At 40.1% G+C, this 13655-nt stretch overlaps 1 protein-coding gene across 2 annotated transcripts in view; it reads right to left on the bottom strand.

The window, feature by feature from the left end:
• The window catches only part of pth1r (parathyroid hormone 1 receptor), a 213176-nt gene that overhangs the window by 34507 nt on the left and 165014 nt on the right, over positions 1–13655 (bottom strand). For both annotated transcript variants that reach the window (XR_009809620.1, XM_061920547.1), the window contains exons 6-7: positions 8394–8580; positions 1306–1459 (exon numbers count right to left, since the gene is read on the bottom strand). Coding sequence is in view for 1 of the 2 variants with exons in the window: in XM_061920547.1 (XP_061776531.1) it covers positions 1306–1459; positions 8394–8580 (341 nt within the window). In the remaining variant the exon portion in view is untranslated. The remainder of the gene's footprint in view (positions 1–1305; positions 1460–8393; positions 8581–13655) is intronic.

A 13655-nucleotide genomic window follows, 5' to 3' on the forward strand; every position in this document is an offset into this window, starting at 1 on the left:
GATGTGGGATCTGAGCCGAGGAAGTCGTTGTGAATTGTGCAGCCCTTTGAGACACTTGTGATTAAGGGCTATATAAATGAACTTTGATTGATTGATATGTTTTAAATGCTGATGCTTTTTTATTGATTTTTAAATGCACCAGAAAATAACCCGTTTTGTACACTGTTGATGTGGCTCAATGCACAGTAGTGCGTAAATGTGTTTCTGTTATGATCCGCTACTTGGATCATGTCATATTCTGTTTTTGTTCCGTCTTTGTATCACATCCTGTTTGGTATTTGTCTTCCTTAGTTCCTGGTGGCACTTCCTTATTGTTTCCGTTGCCATAGTTACGTATTAGTATCACCTGCATCTTGTTTTTCACACGCACCTGCTCTGTGATTATCTCCTTTATTTAAGCCTGCCCTTTTTGTTCATTTGGTCTTGCAGTCTAGTTTGCTGATCGAGGCAACAGGTGACGTCGCTGATTCTTATTGTGGTAAAAGTTTTTTTGTATTTGTTAGCTTCCATGCTATTCCTTCGTTTGTGTCCCTAGCTCACATGCTAGCGCTTTCAGTTTTTTCTAGCTCCCATGCTAGTTCTGTTGGTTTTGTCTTCAGTGCCCGTGCAAGTCTTTTTGTCCTTAGTCTGTTTTATAATAGAAACATAGCATCATTTCTTATCTTCACGCTGTGTCCAGTCCGCCTGCATTAAAGAGAGAACACACCCGCATATCCACAATGCCAGCTAAGCGTCACAGTTTCTGTACAGTATTTCTCCAGCAATGGTCATGTGGTGACATAAATGATGGTATTTTGAGAGGTAATCATTGAAGTCAGACATCACTGAAGGCCTAAGTGGGAAACACACGGCCTAATCAGCATCTTGATATGCCACACCTGTGATGTCGATGGATTGTTTTGGCAAAGCAGGATGTACCCCGCCTTCCGCCCGATTGTAGCTGAGATAGGCACCAGCGCCCCCCACGACCCGAAAGGGAATAAGCGGTAGAAAATGGATGGATGGATGGAAGGGAAGTGTGTCAACAGTATTTAAGTAATACGAATTTTCTGTGCATAGAAAAGGTTTCAGGTCATTGACTTGACCTTGTGGAAAAATGGGAGCAAAAACACAAGTGACGTGTTGATTTTTTTGTTGTGTAGTTTGTTCATTCAGTTGAAAGCGACGTGGCAACAACGCAGCATCCACATTGTATGCGCTGTGCCGAGGTAACAGTACGCACAGTGTGTACAATGCAGGTGCTGAGAAGTCGCTTTCCATGCAGTAGTTCACGTTTAGATTTCTCTCCACCCGCCTCAAACTCACCCCATCCGATCAGAGTGAATCCCCATAGGTACTTTCGGTCCGAGAAGAAGGTCATGAAGATGAGGCTGTGCAGGTACAGACCTTCCACCAGGATCCAGTAGTAATTGGTGGCCAGGAAGTACATGAACAAGGTGACGGCCGCCTTGCAGCCAATCTGCACAGAGACAAGAGGAATATAAAACACTCTAATATGTGCGCTGGAGGCTTGTGTGCTTTGGGCAGATGTATATTGATTGGAATTTGATTGGAGGGACCCAGAAGTGGTAATAATGCATTCTTGTGTGTGTTCTTGTATTTCTACCCTTCTTGAGACGTTGACAAGGAACATTACCTTCCATTTGAGGACCGGTGAACAAGTTAGAACATAAATCATGGTCCCAGCACGGAAAACCATTGCATCTCATGGAGAATGTCTCATTTGCACCCCTGGCGGTGAGATCTATCAAAATTAGGGTGGTCCCAAAAAGGAGGGATTGACTGTGTCGGTATTAAAAGTGCTCCCCCTGTGGCCAAGATATGAAATAACAAGTGTGTGTAAGAAATTTGAAGTGCGCCCCTTCTGGCCAACATATGAAATAACAAGTGTGTGTAAGAAATTTGAAGTGCTCCCCCTCTGGCCAACATATGAAATAAGTGTGTGTAAGAAATTTGAACTGCTCCCCCTCTGGCCAACATATGAAATAACAACTGTGTGTAAAAAAATGTAAGTGCTCCCCCCTCTGGCCAACATATGAAATAACAAGTGTGTGTAAGAAATTTGAAGTGCTCCCCTTCTGGCCAAAATATGAAATAACAAGTGTGTGTAAGAAATTTGAAGTGCTCCCCTTCTGGCCAACATATGAAATAACAAGTGTGTGTAGAAAATTTGAAGTGCTCCCCCTCTGGCCAATATATGAAATAACAAGTGTGTGTAAGATATTTGAAGTGCTCCCCCTCTGACCAACATATGAAATAACAAAGGTGTGTAATAAATTGAAATGCGCCCCCTTTGGCCAAAATGTATAATTTTTTTTTTTTTTTAATGTATTAAAATGATAATAAAGAAAAAAAAATAGAGACGGCCCTGCGATGAGGTGGCAACTTGTCCAGGCTGTACCCCGCCTTCCGCCCGATTGTAGCTGAGATAGGCGCCAGCGCCCCCCGCGACCACAACAGGGAATAAGCGGTAGAAAATGGATGGCTATATAGAGACATACTGTAAAAACGAAGTAAATAATGAAGAGAAAAAAATATTACAAACAAACAAAACAAAAAAATAAATAACTAAAAGCAGTCTTTTTCTCACTATGTGTTAACTTTTTTCTTATAAAACTGGGAACAATTTGTCATATTCTTTCTGTTTCTGTAATTTGGAAATATTTTCCCGTAAAATGTCTATTTAATGTCACTGTCACCGACGTCCCACTGAGGTGAGTTTTTCCTTGCCCTTATGTGGGCTCTGTACCGAGGATGTTGTTGTGGTTTGTGCACCCCTTTGAGACACTTGTGATTTAGGGCTATATAATTAGGCATTGATTGATTGATTGATAAAATTCAAACTTTTTACTGCAGAATGGTGACACTTGTTATATACAATTCTGACTTATACCACAATGTTGCCAATTTCTTTTGTCGTTATTGTGAAATAGTGAAATTTGTTGAGTAAAATTATGACTTTTGTCATTACTTTGCCAGGAAAATTTTGATTATTATTATAATATTGCCTAAATGTGAAGGGTTTCTTATAAAATTGTGACTATTTTTATGAAATTGACTAAAGTTTAAGCCTTTCTTGTAAAACTGTGACTGTTTTTGAATGCAATTCCAACTTTTATCATATTATTGCACACATTTTCAATTGTTCTTACAAAATGTGGACTTGCTTTGAGTAAAATTACGACTTTTATTATAATACTTGTGAAATTGTGACCTTTTTCTTGTGAAATTCCAATCCGGGAGGGCGGAGTGGGGGTGGGGGTGTTGTGGCATTGTTTTTGAGTCTGCAAAGCACTTGTTGCATTTATTTTATGCATGAAATAGGATTTATAAATAAAGTTTGAATTGATTTGAATAAAATGTCTTTTATAACAGTGGTCCCCAACCACAGGGCCGCGGCTCGACACAGGCCGCAGAAGAATTTTAAATAAAATGTTATATATATAATATATATATCAATATAGATCAATAAAGTCTGCAGGGATGTAGTCTGTAAACGTTACTTTAAAAAAAAGAAAAAAGAATCCCCCCCCAACCATCACAAAAAAGGATGGGGCGAGGGTAACCACTTTGTGAACAAATGTGTGAGCAATTTGTCCAACAGTTTAAGAACATTTCTAAACAAGCTATTGAAAGGAATTTAGGGATTTCACCATCTACGGTCCGTATTATCATCAAAAGGTTCCAAGAATCTGGAGAAATCACTGCATGTAAGCGGCAAGGTCGTGACCTTCGAGCCCTCAGGCAGTACTAAATCAAAAACTGAAATCAGTGTGTAAAGGATGTCAACACATGGGCTCAGAAATACTTCAGAAAACCAATGTCAGTAACTACAGTTTGTCGCTACATCTGTAAGTGCCAGTTAAAACTCTACAATGCAAAGCCAATGCCATTCATCAACAACACCCTCTTGGCCAGGTCTCCCTTGGAAAAGAGATCTTTGATCTCAATGGGATTATTACCTGGTTAAATAAAGGCTAAATAAAAATAAATAAACACACCGCTGGCTTCGCTGGGCCTGAGCTCATCTAAGATGGACTGATGCAAAGTGGAAAAGTGTTCTGACGAGTCCACATTTTAAATCGTTTTTGGAAACTGTGGACGTTGTGTCCTACGGACCAAAGAGGAAAAGAACCACCCGGACTGTTAAAAGTGCAAAGTTCAAAAGCCAGCATCTGTGAATGTATGGGGGTGTATTAGTGCCCAAGGCATGGGTAACTTACACATCTGTGAAGGCACCATTAATGCTGAAAGGTACATACAGGTTTTGGAGCAACATATGTTGTCATCCAAGCAACGTCTTTTTCATGGACGCCCCTGCTTATTTCAGCAAGACAATGCCAAGTCACGTTGTACAACAGCGTGGCTTCATAGTGAGAGTGCGGGTACTAGACTGGCCTGCCTGTAGTCCAGACCTGTCTCCCATTGAAAATATGTGGCGCAATATGAAGCCTAAAATACCACAACGCAGACCCCGGACTGTTGAACAACTTAAGCTGTACATCAAGCAAGAATGGGAAATAATTCCACCTGAAAAGCTTCAGAAATTGGTCTTCTCTACTTTTTTGCAACTTTTTGCTGCCATTAAATTCCAAGTTAATGATTATTTGCACACAAAAAAATAGTTTCTAAGTTTGAACATTAAATATATTGTCTTTGCGGTCTATTCAATTGAATATAAGTTGAAAAAGGATTTGCAAATCATTGTATTCTGTTTTTATTTACGATTTACACAACGTGCCAACTTCACTGGTTTTGGGTTTTGTAGTTTGGCTCAGAAAAGAAGTTATTGAGGACCAAAGAAGGAGAAGTACGTAGATTTACACAATTTGGGGAAGGTCTTTTGAGGCCAGATAGCAACAGATGGTGTACTTTAAATGTGCTGTTGTAGTTCCGGAAAGAAAAATGAAGGATAAAGTGGAGGACGAAGGGCACAGAGTGGATGGCACATATTTTCTTTCTATTTAGGACTTGATTAAAAGGTGGCGATGGCAACAGCTGAGACCCCCTTAAGATAAAACCCCTGCACGGTTGTTTTTCACGGGGTGGGAGATTCTGGGAACACGTCCATGGACAGATATGAAAATACAACCCAGAAATATGAATACAAAAGTCTGTCCCGACATGCAAAGAGTGTGCATGTTGCGTGACGCTAACATAACAAACCACATTGTGTCTTCTCATACATGATTTGGGATTGGACTCATCGCGATCCATTTAACACCATGTGCTTTTGTAATGAGCAGAGGACGTCCCCCTCATCCCCCAGGAGAGCAAACAGATTCTGCTCTAGTTGTGCCGCTGCGTTGTCATTAAAGGCCACTCGTGGAGGATTACTGATCATGTAGTGTCCTGTCCCTTTAAGACATGCTGTAACTCACTTGTATTATTTATGAGCTGTGGTATTGTACACTGGATATATGTTGCTCTATTTAGGATTAGTGTTGTCCCGATACCAATATTTTAGTACCTGTACTGGTACCAAAATTTCAATACTTTTCGGTACTTTTCTAAATAAGGGGGACCATAAAAAATGGCATGATTGGCTTTATTTTAACAAAAAATCTTAGGGGTTATTTAAACATATGTTTCTTATTGCAATGTTGTCCTTAAATAAAACAGTGAACATACAAGACAACTTATATTTTATAAGTAAGTAAAAAATAAAGCCTACCAATTAGTCTGCTGACGTATGCAGTAACATATTGTGTCATTTTATTTTGTTAAAATTATGAGTGACAAGCTGTAAAATTGATTAGTAATCCACTTGTTCATTTATTGTTAATATCTGCTAATATTCTGTTTCAACATGTTCTATCTACACTTCTGTTCAAATGTAATAATCGCTTATTCTTCCGTTGTTTGATACTTAAAATTAGTTTTGGATGATACCAAAATAATTTAGGTATCGATCCGATACCAAGTAGTTACATTGGATCATACATTGGTCACATTCAAAGTCCTCACGTGTCCAGGGACATATTTCCTGAGTATTTAAACATAATGTGAAATTTGAAAAAAAAGGTAAAAAAGATGTCATGATGATAGAAAATATCTATGTAATCATACTGAGTTGCTCCTGCACTTGGTATCATTACAGTGGATGTTAAAGTACCATTGATTGTCTCACACACACACTAGATGTAGTGAAATTTGTCCTCTGCATTTGACCCATCCCCTTGTTCACCCGCTGGGAGGTGAGGCGAGCAGTGAGCAGCTGTGGTGTCCACGCCCAGGAATCATTATTGGTGATTTAACCCCCAATTCTGTCAGACTTTCCCCTGACAGTTTGTCTATGTTTTAGTTTTTTCCTCTGCATTTGTCTGTTTCCTCTGTGTTTAGTATCTCCTGTCTTTAGTTCATGTCTAGTGCTCTTATTTTCTGTCAGCTTCCTGTCTTGTTCCCTGAGTGCTGTGTTCCTCCTCAGCTGCGGCTGATTGGCACCTGGCCACACCTGTTGCCAATCAGATCGCTCCTATTTGTACCTGCTTTGTCTTGTGTCAGTTGCTGGAACATTGTATTGTATTGTCGTTGCCTCATGTCACTCTTGTGTCTTTGCTACCTGTCGTGTCCGGCATGATTTCAGCTTATACCTGTCGTGCTACATCTTGTCCTGGTCGTCGTAGCGGTAAGCTGTTTTTGTTAGCCATTAGCTATTTCCAGTTTTTCTGTTTGTTATCCTCTAGCTTCCATGCTAAAGTTCCTTTTTGCTTTTCTAGCTCCCAGTGCTAGCTCTCTTGGTTTGTTATTCCGCCCACGTGCGTGCTTTTTGTTTGTTCTTGTGTAGTTTTAATTAAATCAGGTTTTCATATACCATGCCTGCCTCCATCTCTGCATCTCGGGGTTCAACAACAAATACCACTGACAAATTCCAACCCTTGATGCTGAGTGCCAAGCAGGGAGGTAATGGGTCCCATTTTCATAGTCTTTGTTATGACTCGGTCGAGGTTTTAAACTCACAGCCTACCGATCTCAGGGTGGACACTCTAACCACTAGGCCACTGAGTAGGTGTAGATCCAGCAAGGGCATTTGTTTACATTCAGGGTGCTAGCTAACTGTTAGCGGTTAGCTATTGTATCCTCCTACGGTGTGTAGTGAAGCATGTTTAGCTATTCCTCGTACTTCAGGGATGATACTTGTAAGAAACTTACTTTATTCGTCGCCATGGAGGCAAATGTTAGTGATTTAGAAGTTGCTAAAACACTGCCGACTGTGAATGGATGTTCGCCGCTAGCTAGCTAACCATGTCTTAAAGCAACTCTTCCTGAGGGCATTTCAGTGTTATAACTTCCTCTTAATTGTCAGATTTTAGGCAAAAACTCATCCTTTCTCCCTTTTCTGTCTACACACTGTGATTGCTTGTAAGTACTCAGTGATTGTGCGTTGCCGAACATGCTCCTCTGCTCGCAAAACCAGCAATGTCAGGTCATTCCTGGGAACCGGTACTTTTCATATAGTACCGTTTTTGATTCATCATTAGGTGGCAGAGGAGTTAGTGCGTCTGCCTCACAATATAAAGGTCCTGAGTAGACTGGGTTCAATCCCGGGCTCGGGATATTTCTGTGTGGAGTTTGCATGTCCTCCCTGTGAATGTGTGGGTTCCCTCCGGGTACTCCAGCTTCCTCCCACTTCCAAAGACATGCACCTGGGGATAGGTTGATTGGCAACACTAAATTGGCTCTAGTGTGTGAATGTGAGTGTGAGTGTTGTCTGTCTATCTGTGTTGGCCCTTCGATGAGGTGGCGACTTGTCCGGGGTGTACCCCGCCTTCCACCCGATTGTAGCTGAGATATAGGCACCAGCGCCCCCCGTGACCCCAAAGGGAATAAGCAGTTGAAAATGGATGGATGGATGAATAGTACCGCAATACTATACCAGTACCAGTATACCGTCCAACCCTAATTTGGATCGGTCTGAATCAACACCCATGCAGAACACACCGCATTCCCCTCAGGGATCAGTAAACAAGTATTCCAACTGATATTCTGCATACATTAATAATAAGGATTGGGAGTCAGGCGGTTTTATGAACATAAGATGGAATATGCAGGAAAGACTTGTGTAGTGCTTGAGCAGAATACACACAAGTACCTAGTGAACACAAGTATTAGCTGGCATATTCACCCGGGCATGAAAAGCACACAGTTTAAACTGCAGTTTGACAGGAGGAGGGTGGAAAAGCCAAGCCTAGTAAATGCTTGGCATGCTGACAAAAAAGTTTATTTGCTCCAGTCCTGGAAAAGGCAAGCGAGACGTTGCAAAAAAAAAAAAAAAAAAATGGAGACCACATCCTCTTAGAGGGCTCACATGCTTCTCACCTCACCTTACTCAGGTACACGACAAATGTGCTGTCAACAAATAATAACCACATTGATAAGAGACGGAAACTTACAAAGTGGGCTTTGTTGGCCGGGGGAGCCTCGGTGATGGACTTGAGGTCTTCCACCGTGACGCGCTCTTCCACCTCCAAGGCGGAGCCCGAGTAGAGCACCACATCCTTCACGAAGATGCTGACAGCTCTCAGCATGTAGGACACGAACAGATGCATGTGGATGTAGTTCCTGGTGCAATGCAGTCGTCTGTCGGGGGTTTCAAAACAGCAAGAAGGCAGGACTGTTAGTTTGTGTGACTCATACTGTATATACAGTACAGGCCAAAAGTTTGGACACACCTTCTCATTCAATTTTTTTATTTTTATTTTCATGACTATTGTAGATTGTAATTGAAGCAGTGGTTCTTAACCTGGGTTCGATCGAACCCTAGGGGTTCGGTGAGTCGGGCTCAAGGATTCGGCGGAGGTCAAGACACACCCGACTCATCGTGTGAATAAAAACTTCTCCCTATCGGCGTATTACGGATACGGAAACAGCAGAAGTAATTTGTTGTGAGTTTATGCACTGTGATGGTTTTGTTCTTTGAACAAGGAGATGTTCATGCACGGTTCATTTTGTGCACCAGTGAAAAAACATGGTAACACTTTAGTATGGGGAACATCCATCCATCTATCCATTTTCTACCGCTTATTCCCTTTTGGGGTCGCGGGGGGCGCTGGCGCCTATGTCAGCTACAATCGGACGGAAGGCGGGGTACACCCTGGACAAGTCGCCACCTCATCGCAGGGCCAAAACAGATAGACAGACAACATTCACACTCACATTCACACACTAGGGCCAATTTAGTGTTGCCAATCAACCTATCCCCAGGTGCATGTCTTTGGAAGTGGGAGGAAGCCGTAATTAGTTGCTTATTAACGTGCAAATTAGTAACACATTGGCTTTTAACTAGTCATTATTAAGTATGTATTAATGCCTTGTTTGGCATAGCCTTATTATAACCCTAACTCTCTAACCCTGGCCCTAACCCTCTAACCCTAACCCTAACCAAATTACTTAGAATTAGGGCTACAACAACTAATCGAAATCGATTATACAAATAATTGGCGATTAATTTAGTCATCGATTCGTTGGATCCATGCTATGCGCATGGGCTACTTTTTCCGGAGTATAAGTCGCACCCACGGCCAAACTATGAAAAACACCTCGACTCATAATCCGAAAAATACAGTAACTCTGTCTTGAATTTGAAAAAAACATTGAAATTGTATTTTTCACTAAAGAAGGGTTCAGTGAATGCGCATATGAAACTCATGGGGTTCGGTCCCCCAACAAGGTTAAGAAGCACTGCACTGAAGGCATCAAAACTATGAATGAACACATGTGGAGTTATGTACTTAATAAAAAAAAAGGTGAAATTTTCATGATCCGTTATCCAGATCATGTTTAGTTTAGCTATGTTCTGTTAAGTTCACAACCTCAGTTCTGTTTTCAGCACCCCTGGGTTTGTGTTTTGGTTACACTAGGTGCTGATTAGTTTCACCGGCCTCTGATTATCATTCGGCACGCTCACCTGCTGCCGGGCGCTAATCAGAGAGCTACTTATTCACGTTGTGCGCCACACTCAGTCTGGCTTCCTTGTTTTCTGTGTCCAACAGGACTGTGCACCAATGCAGAAAGCAAGGTCCATAAAGCCATGGATGACAGTCTGGTGTAGATGGTCAGATCACAAGTAAATTTACGAAAGCAGAAAGTGGCACCGAAGCCATACGTTGATTAGGTGGCAAATGTAACGGTTTGCATGCCACCTCCACTCAAATCAACCAACTACGAGCGGTATTGTGAGTTCAAATATATTTTGTTTCACATTAGATATGTTATTTTACAATTATTTTAGTTTTGACAGTACCACTTCCGATGCGGCAACCCCCCCCCCCCAAAAAAAAAATATATATATATGTATATGTGTATATGTGTATATATATATATATATATATGTTCAAACTGATAAACATTTTTTCTTTTGCAAATAATTATTAATTTTAAAATTTGATCCCAGCAACACGTGACAAAGAACTTGGGAAAGCTGGCAATAAGTACTGATAAAGTTGAGGAATGCTCATCAAACACTTATTTGGAACATCCCACAGGTGTGCAGGCTAATTGGGCACACGTGGGTGCCATGATTGGGTATAAAAGCAGCTTCCATGAAATGCTAAGTAATTCACAAACAAGGATGGGGCGAGGGTCTCTAATTTGTAAGCAAATTGTCGAACAGTTTTAGAACAACATTTCTCAACGAGCTATTGCAAGGAGTTTAGGGATTTTACCATCTATGGTCCATAAAATCATCAAAAGGTTCAGAGAATCTGGAGAAACCACTGCACGTAAGCGATGATATTACGGACCGTTGATCCCTCAGGCGGTACTGCATTAAAAACAGACATCAGTGTGTAAAGGATATCAACACATGGGCTCAGGAACACTTCATAAAACTACACACATACATATGTATATATATATATATATATATATATATATATATATATATATATATATATATATATATATATATATATATATATATATATATATATATATGCACAACACATTGTAGTGGCCATAGAGGTCCAGCTATATCAGTGGTTTTTAACCAGGGTTCGATTGAACCCTAGGGGTTTGGTGAGTCGGCCTCAGGGGTTCGGCGGAGCCTCAGCCATCGTGTGAATAAAAACTTCTCCCTATTGACGTATTAAACAATGTTCCCTATAATTTTCCATACGTCAGACGTGCACATGCAATGTGGCCACACCAGCAGCACACTTGTCCCAAACTTGACTAAATAACAAGTGGAATGTTTTATTATTATAATCAAATGACAGCAGTCATTTCCATGAGGTGGGGTTCCTGCTTTGGAAATAATTCGTACCCCTTTCAGATATCGCATTTAGTTGCCACTAAAACCTTCACATGTTGCACAATGAGATGTAAACATGGGATCAAGTGTACATTCCTGTAACTTTCTGTTTGTAATATATATATTTAGTTGTATTTATTTAATATAATAACATCATTTCATGATTGACATTTATAAATTAAGATTAGATTAAGAAAAAAACATTTTTTTTTTCACTAGAGAAGGGTTTGGTGAATGCGCATATGAAACTGGTGGGGTTCGGCACCTCCAACAAGGTTAAGAACCTGGCACGTGCGCACATAGGGCCCTATGGGTGCTTGAGCACCTGCCCTTTTTTTTTGCCTCGTCTTAAAAAGTGCCCTCTGCCTGTGTGTGTGTTTTTTTTCTTTAAACAACATTAATAAATTCCTGTTAGGGATGTAAAAAAAATAAACAAAACAAAAAAACAGCGGTACAAAAACTCCACGTTTTCTTGTAATACCGGGTTGTTTGAGCCTGCCGCTTCCGACAGAGAGAGAGAGGGAGAGGGCGAGTGAGTGAGTGAGAGAGAAGACAGAGAGCCAACTGCGGCCTGAAGAGACGTGACAGTGGAGCAACTTGAACCTGTGAGTTATGGTCTAGTCGCCGTCCACTTGTTCAGCATCTAATATGGGTAATATTTCAGAAAAACGCTGTATTATTCTAATATTCAATGTGTCAGCTTCTGTTTTTGCCGGACGTCGGAGCACAGCGCATCAATTGAGCACGGCACATCAATTCCGGAAAGAGCAGAGCAGATCGTGCGGGACAGGAAGTAGTGTACAAAATACAACACCGGGTTGGTTTTCAAAATAAAATTCACTGTGTTTACGGCGGATCACATTTCTCTCACAGTAGAGGTTTAGATATAAAGTTGTATTGCGTTTCAGTTGTTCAGTCTGAGCATTAAGTGAGAAAGACAACCTCAAGTTACAACTTGATGGTGTTTTCATCAAGTTAAAAGAAGAAGGACAGAGTTTCACATTGAAGTTTTTTTCATTTGGGTATTTATTTTATTTTATTTATTTCGAAGTTCATGTTGCACTGTTCAATGTTCAATATTAAAGTGCTTATCTTTAACAATAAATAGCCCAATAATAAACCAGTGTTTTGTTGCTGTTCATGTCTTCCAAGCCTATGATAATGTGAATTAACTCAATATGACAATAATTTGTTGACACAAAATAAATGTCAATCACTTTTACCTACAAAGGACACACAGCTAAGTAGTTAGCTTCCTATTAGCAAATTTAATTTTACATAAATTTCCATATTGTGTACAGCAGCGGTTCTCATATGGGGGTACGCGTACCCCTGGGGGTACTTGAAGGTATGCCAAGGGGTACGTGAGATTTTTTTTAAATATTCCAAAAATAGCAACAATTCAAAAATCCTTTATAAACATATTTATTGAAAAATAATTCAACAAAATATGGATGTAAGTTTATAAACTGTGAAAAAAAATGCAACAATGCAATATTCAGTGTTGACAGCTAGATTTGTTGTAGACCTGTTCCATAAATATTGATGTTAAAGATTTCTTTTTTTCTGAAGAAATGTTTAGAATTAAGTTCATGAATCCAGATGGATCTCTATTACAATCCCCAAAGAGGGCACTTTAAGTTGATGATTACTTCTATGTGTAGAAATCTTTATTTATAATTGAATCACTTGTTTATTTTTCAAAAAGTTTTTAGTTATTTTTATATCTTTTTTTTCCAAATAGTTCAAGAAAGACCACTACAAATGAGCAATATTTTGCACTGTTATACAATTCAATAAATCAGAAACTGATGACATAGTGCTGTATTTTACTTCTTTATCTCTTTTTTTCAACCAAAAATGCTTTGATCTGATTGGGGGGTACTTGAATATAAAACATGTTCACAGGGGGTACATCACTGAAAAAAAGTTGAGAACCACTAGTGTAAAGGACCAAAAAAAATAAAAAAATGTCCTGCCCTTTTCTGACTTTGAGCTCCTGCCCCTCGATAATCATGTGCACGTCCCTGTTAAGAACCACTGATCTATATATAATAAATATTCCAGTCACAATTAACTTTTGCTCAGCTGGGAAAGTAATTATATATACATATTATGTCATCCATTTAAACTATGAAACTGTTACAGGCGTATTAAATCATGTTAATATTAAAAAGTGTAACGTAAATGAATGTGGGGATATAAAAGACATCCGGAAGCAGATGACACACCCCCTGGAGCACCTGTCAGTCACAGCGTTTTTTTACCACAGAGCCACTTTATGGAAGTATCCTCATTTTTGACGATTGTTGTGACTTACCATTGGCCTGTGGAGAACCTGGACAACACAGACTCTTACCAGGAGGACTTTTGAGTTGGACGCACAGACGCGGTACCGTGAGTA

Source organism: Nerophis ophidion, linkage group LG14, assembly GCF_033978795.1.
Source record: "Nerophis ophidion isolate RoL-2023_Sa linkage group LG14, RoL_Noph_v1.0, whole genome shotgun sequence".
In the NCBI taxonomy this organism is placed as follows: Eukaryota; Metazoa; Chordata; class Actinopteri; order Syngnathiformes; family Syngnathidae; genus Nerophis; species Nerophis ophidion.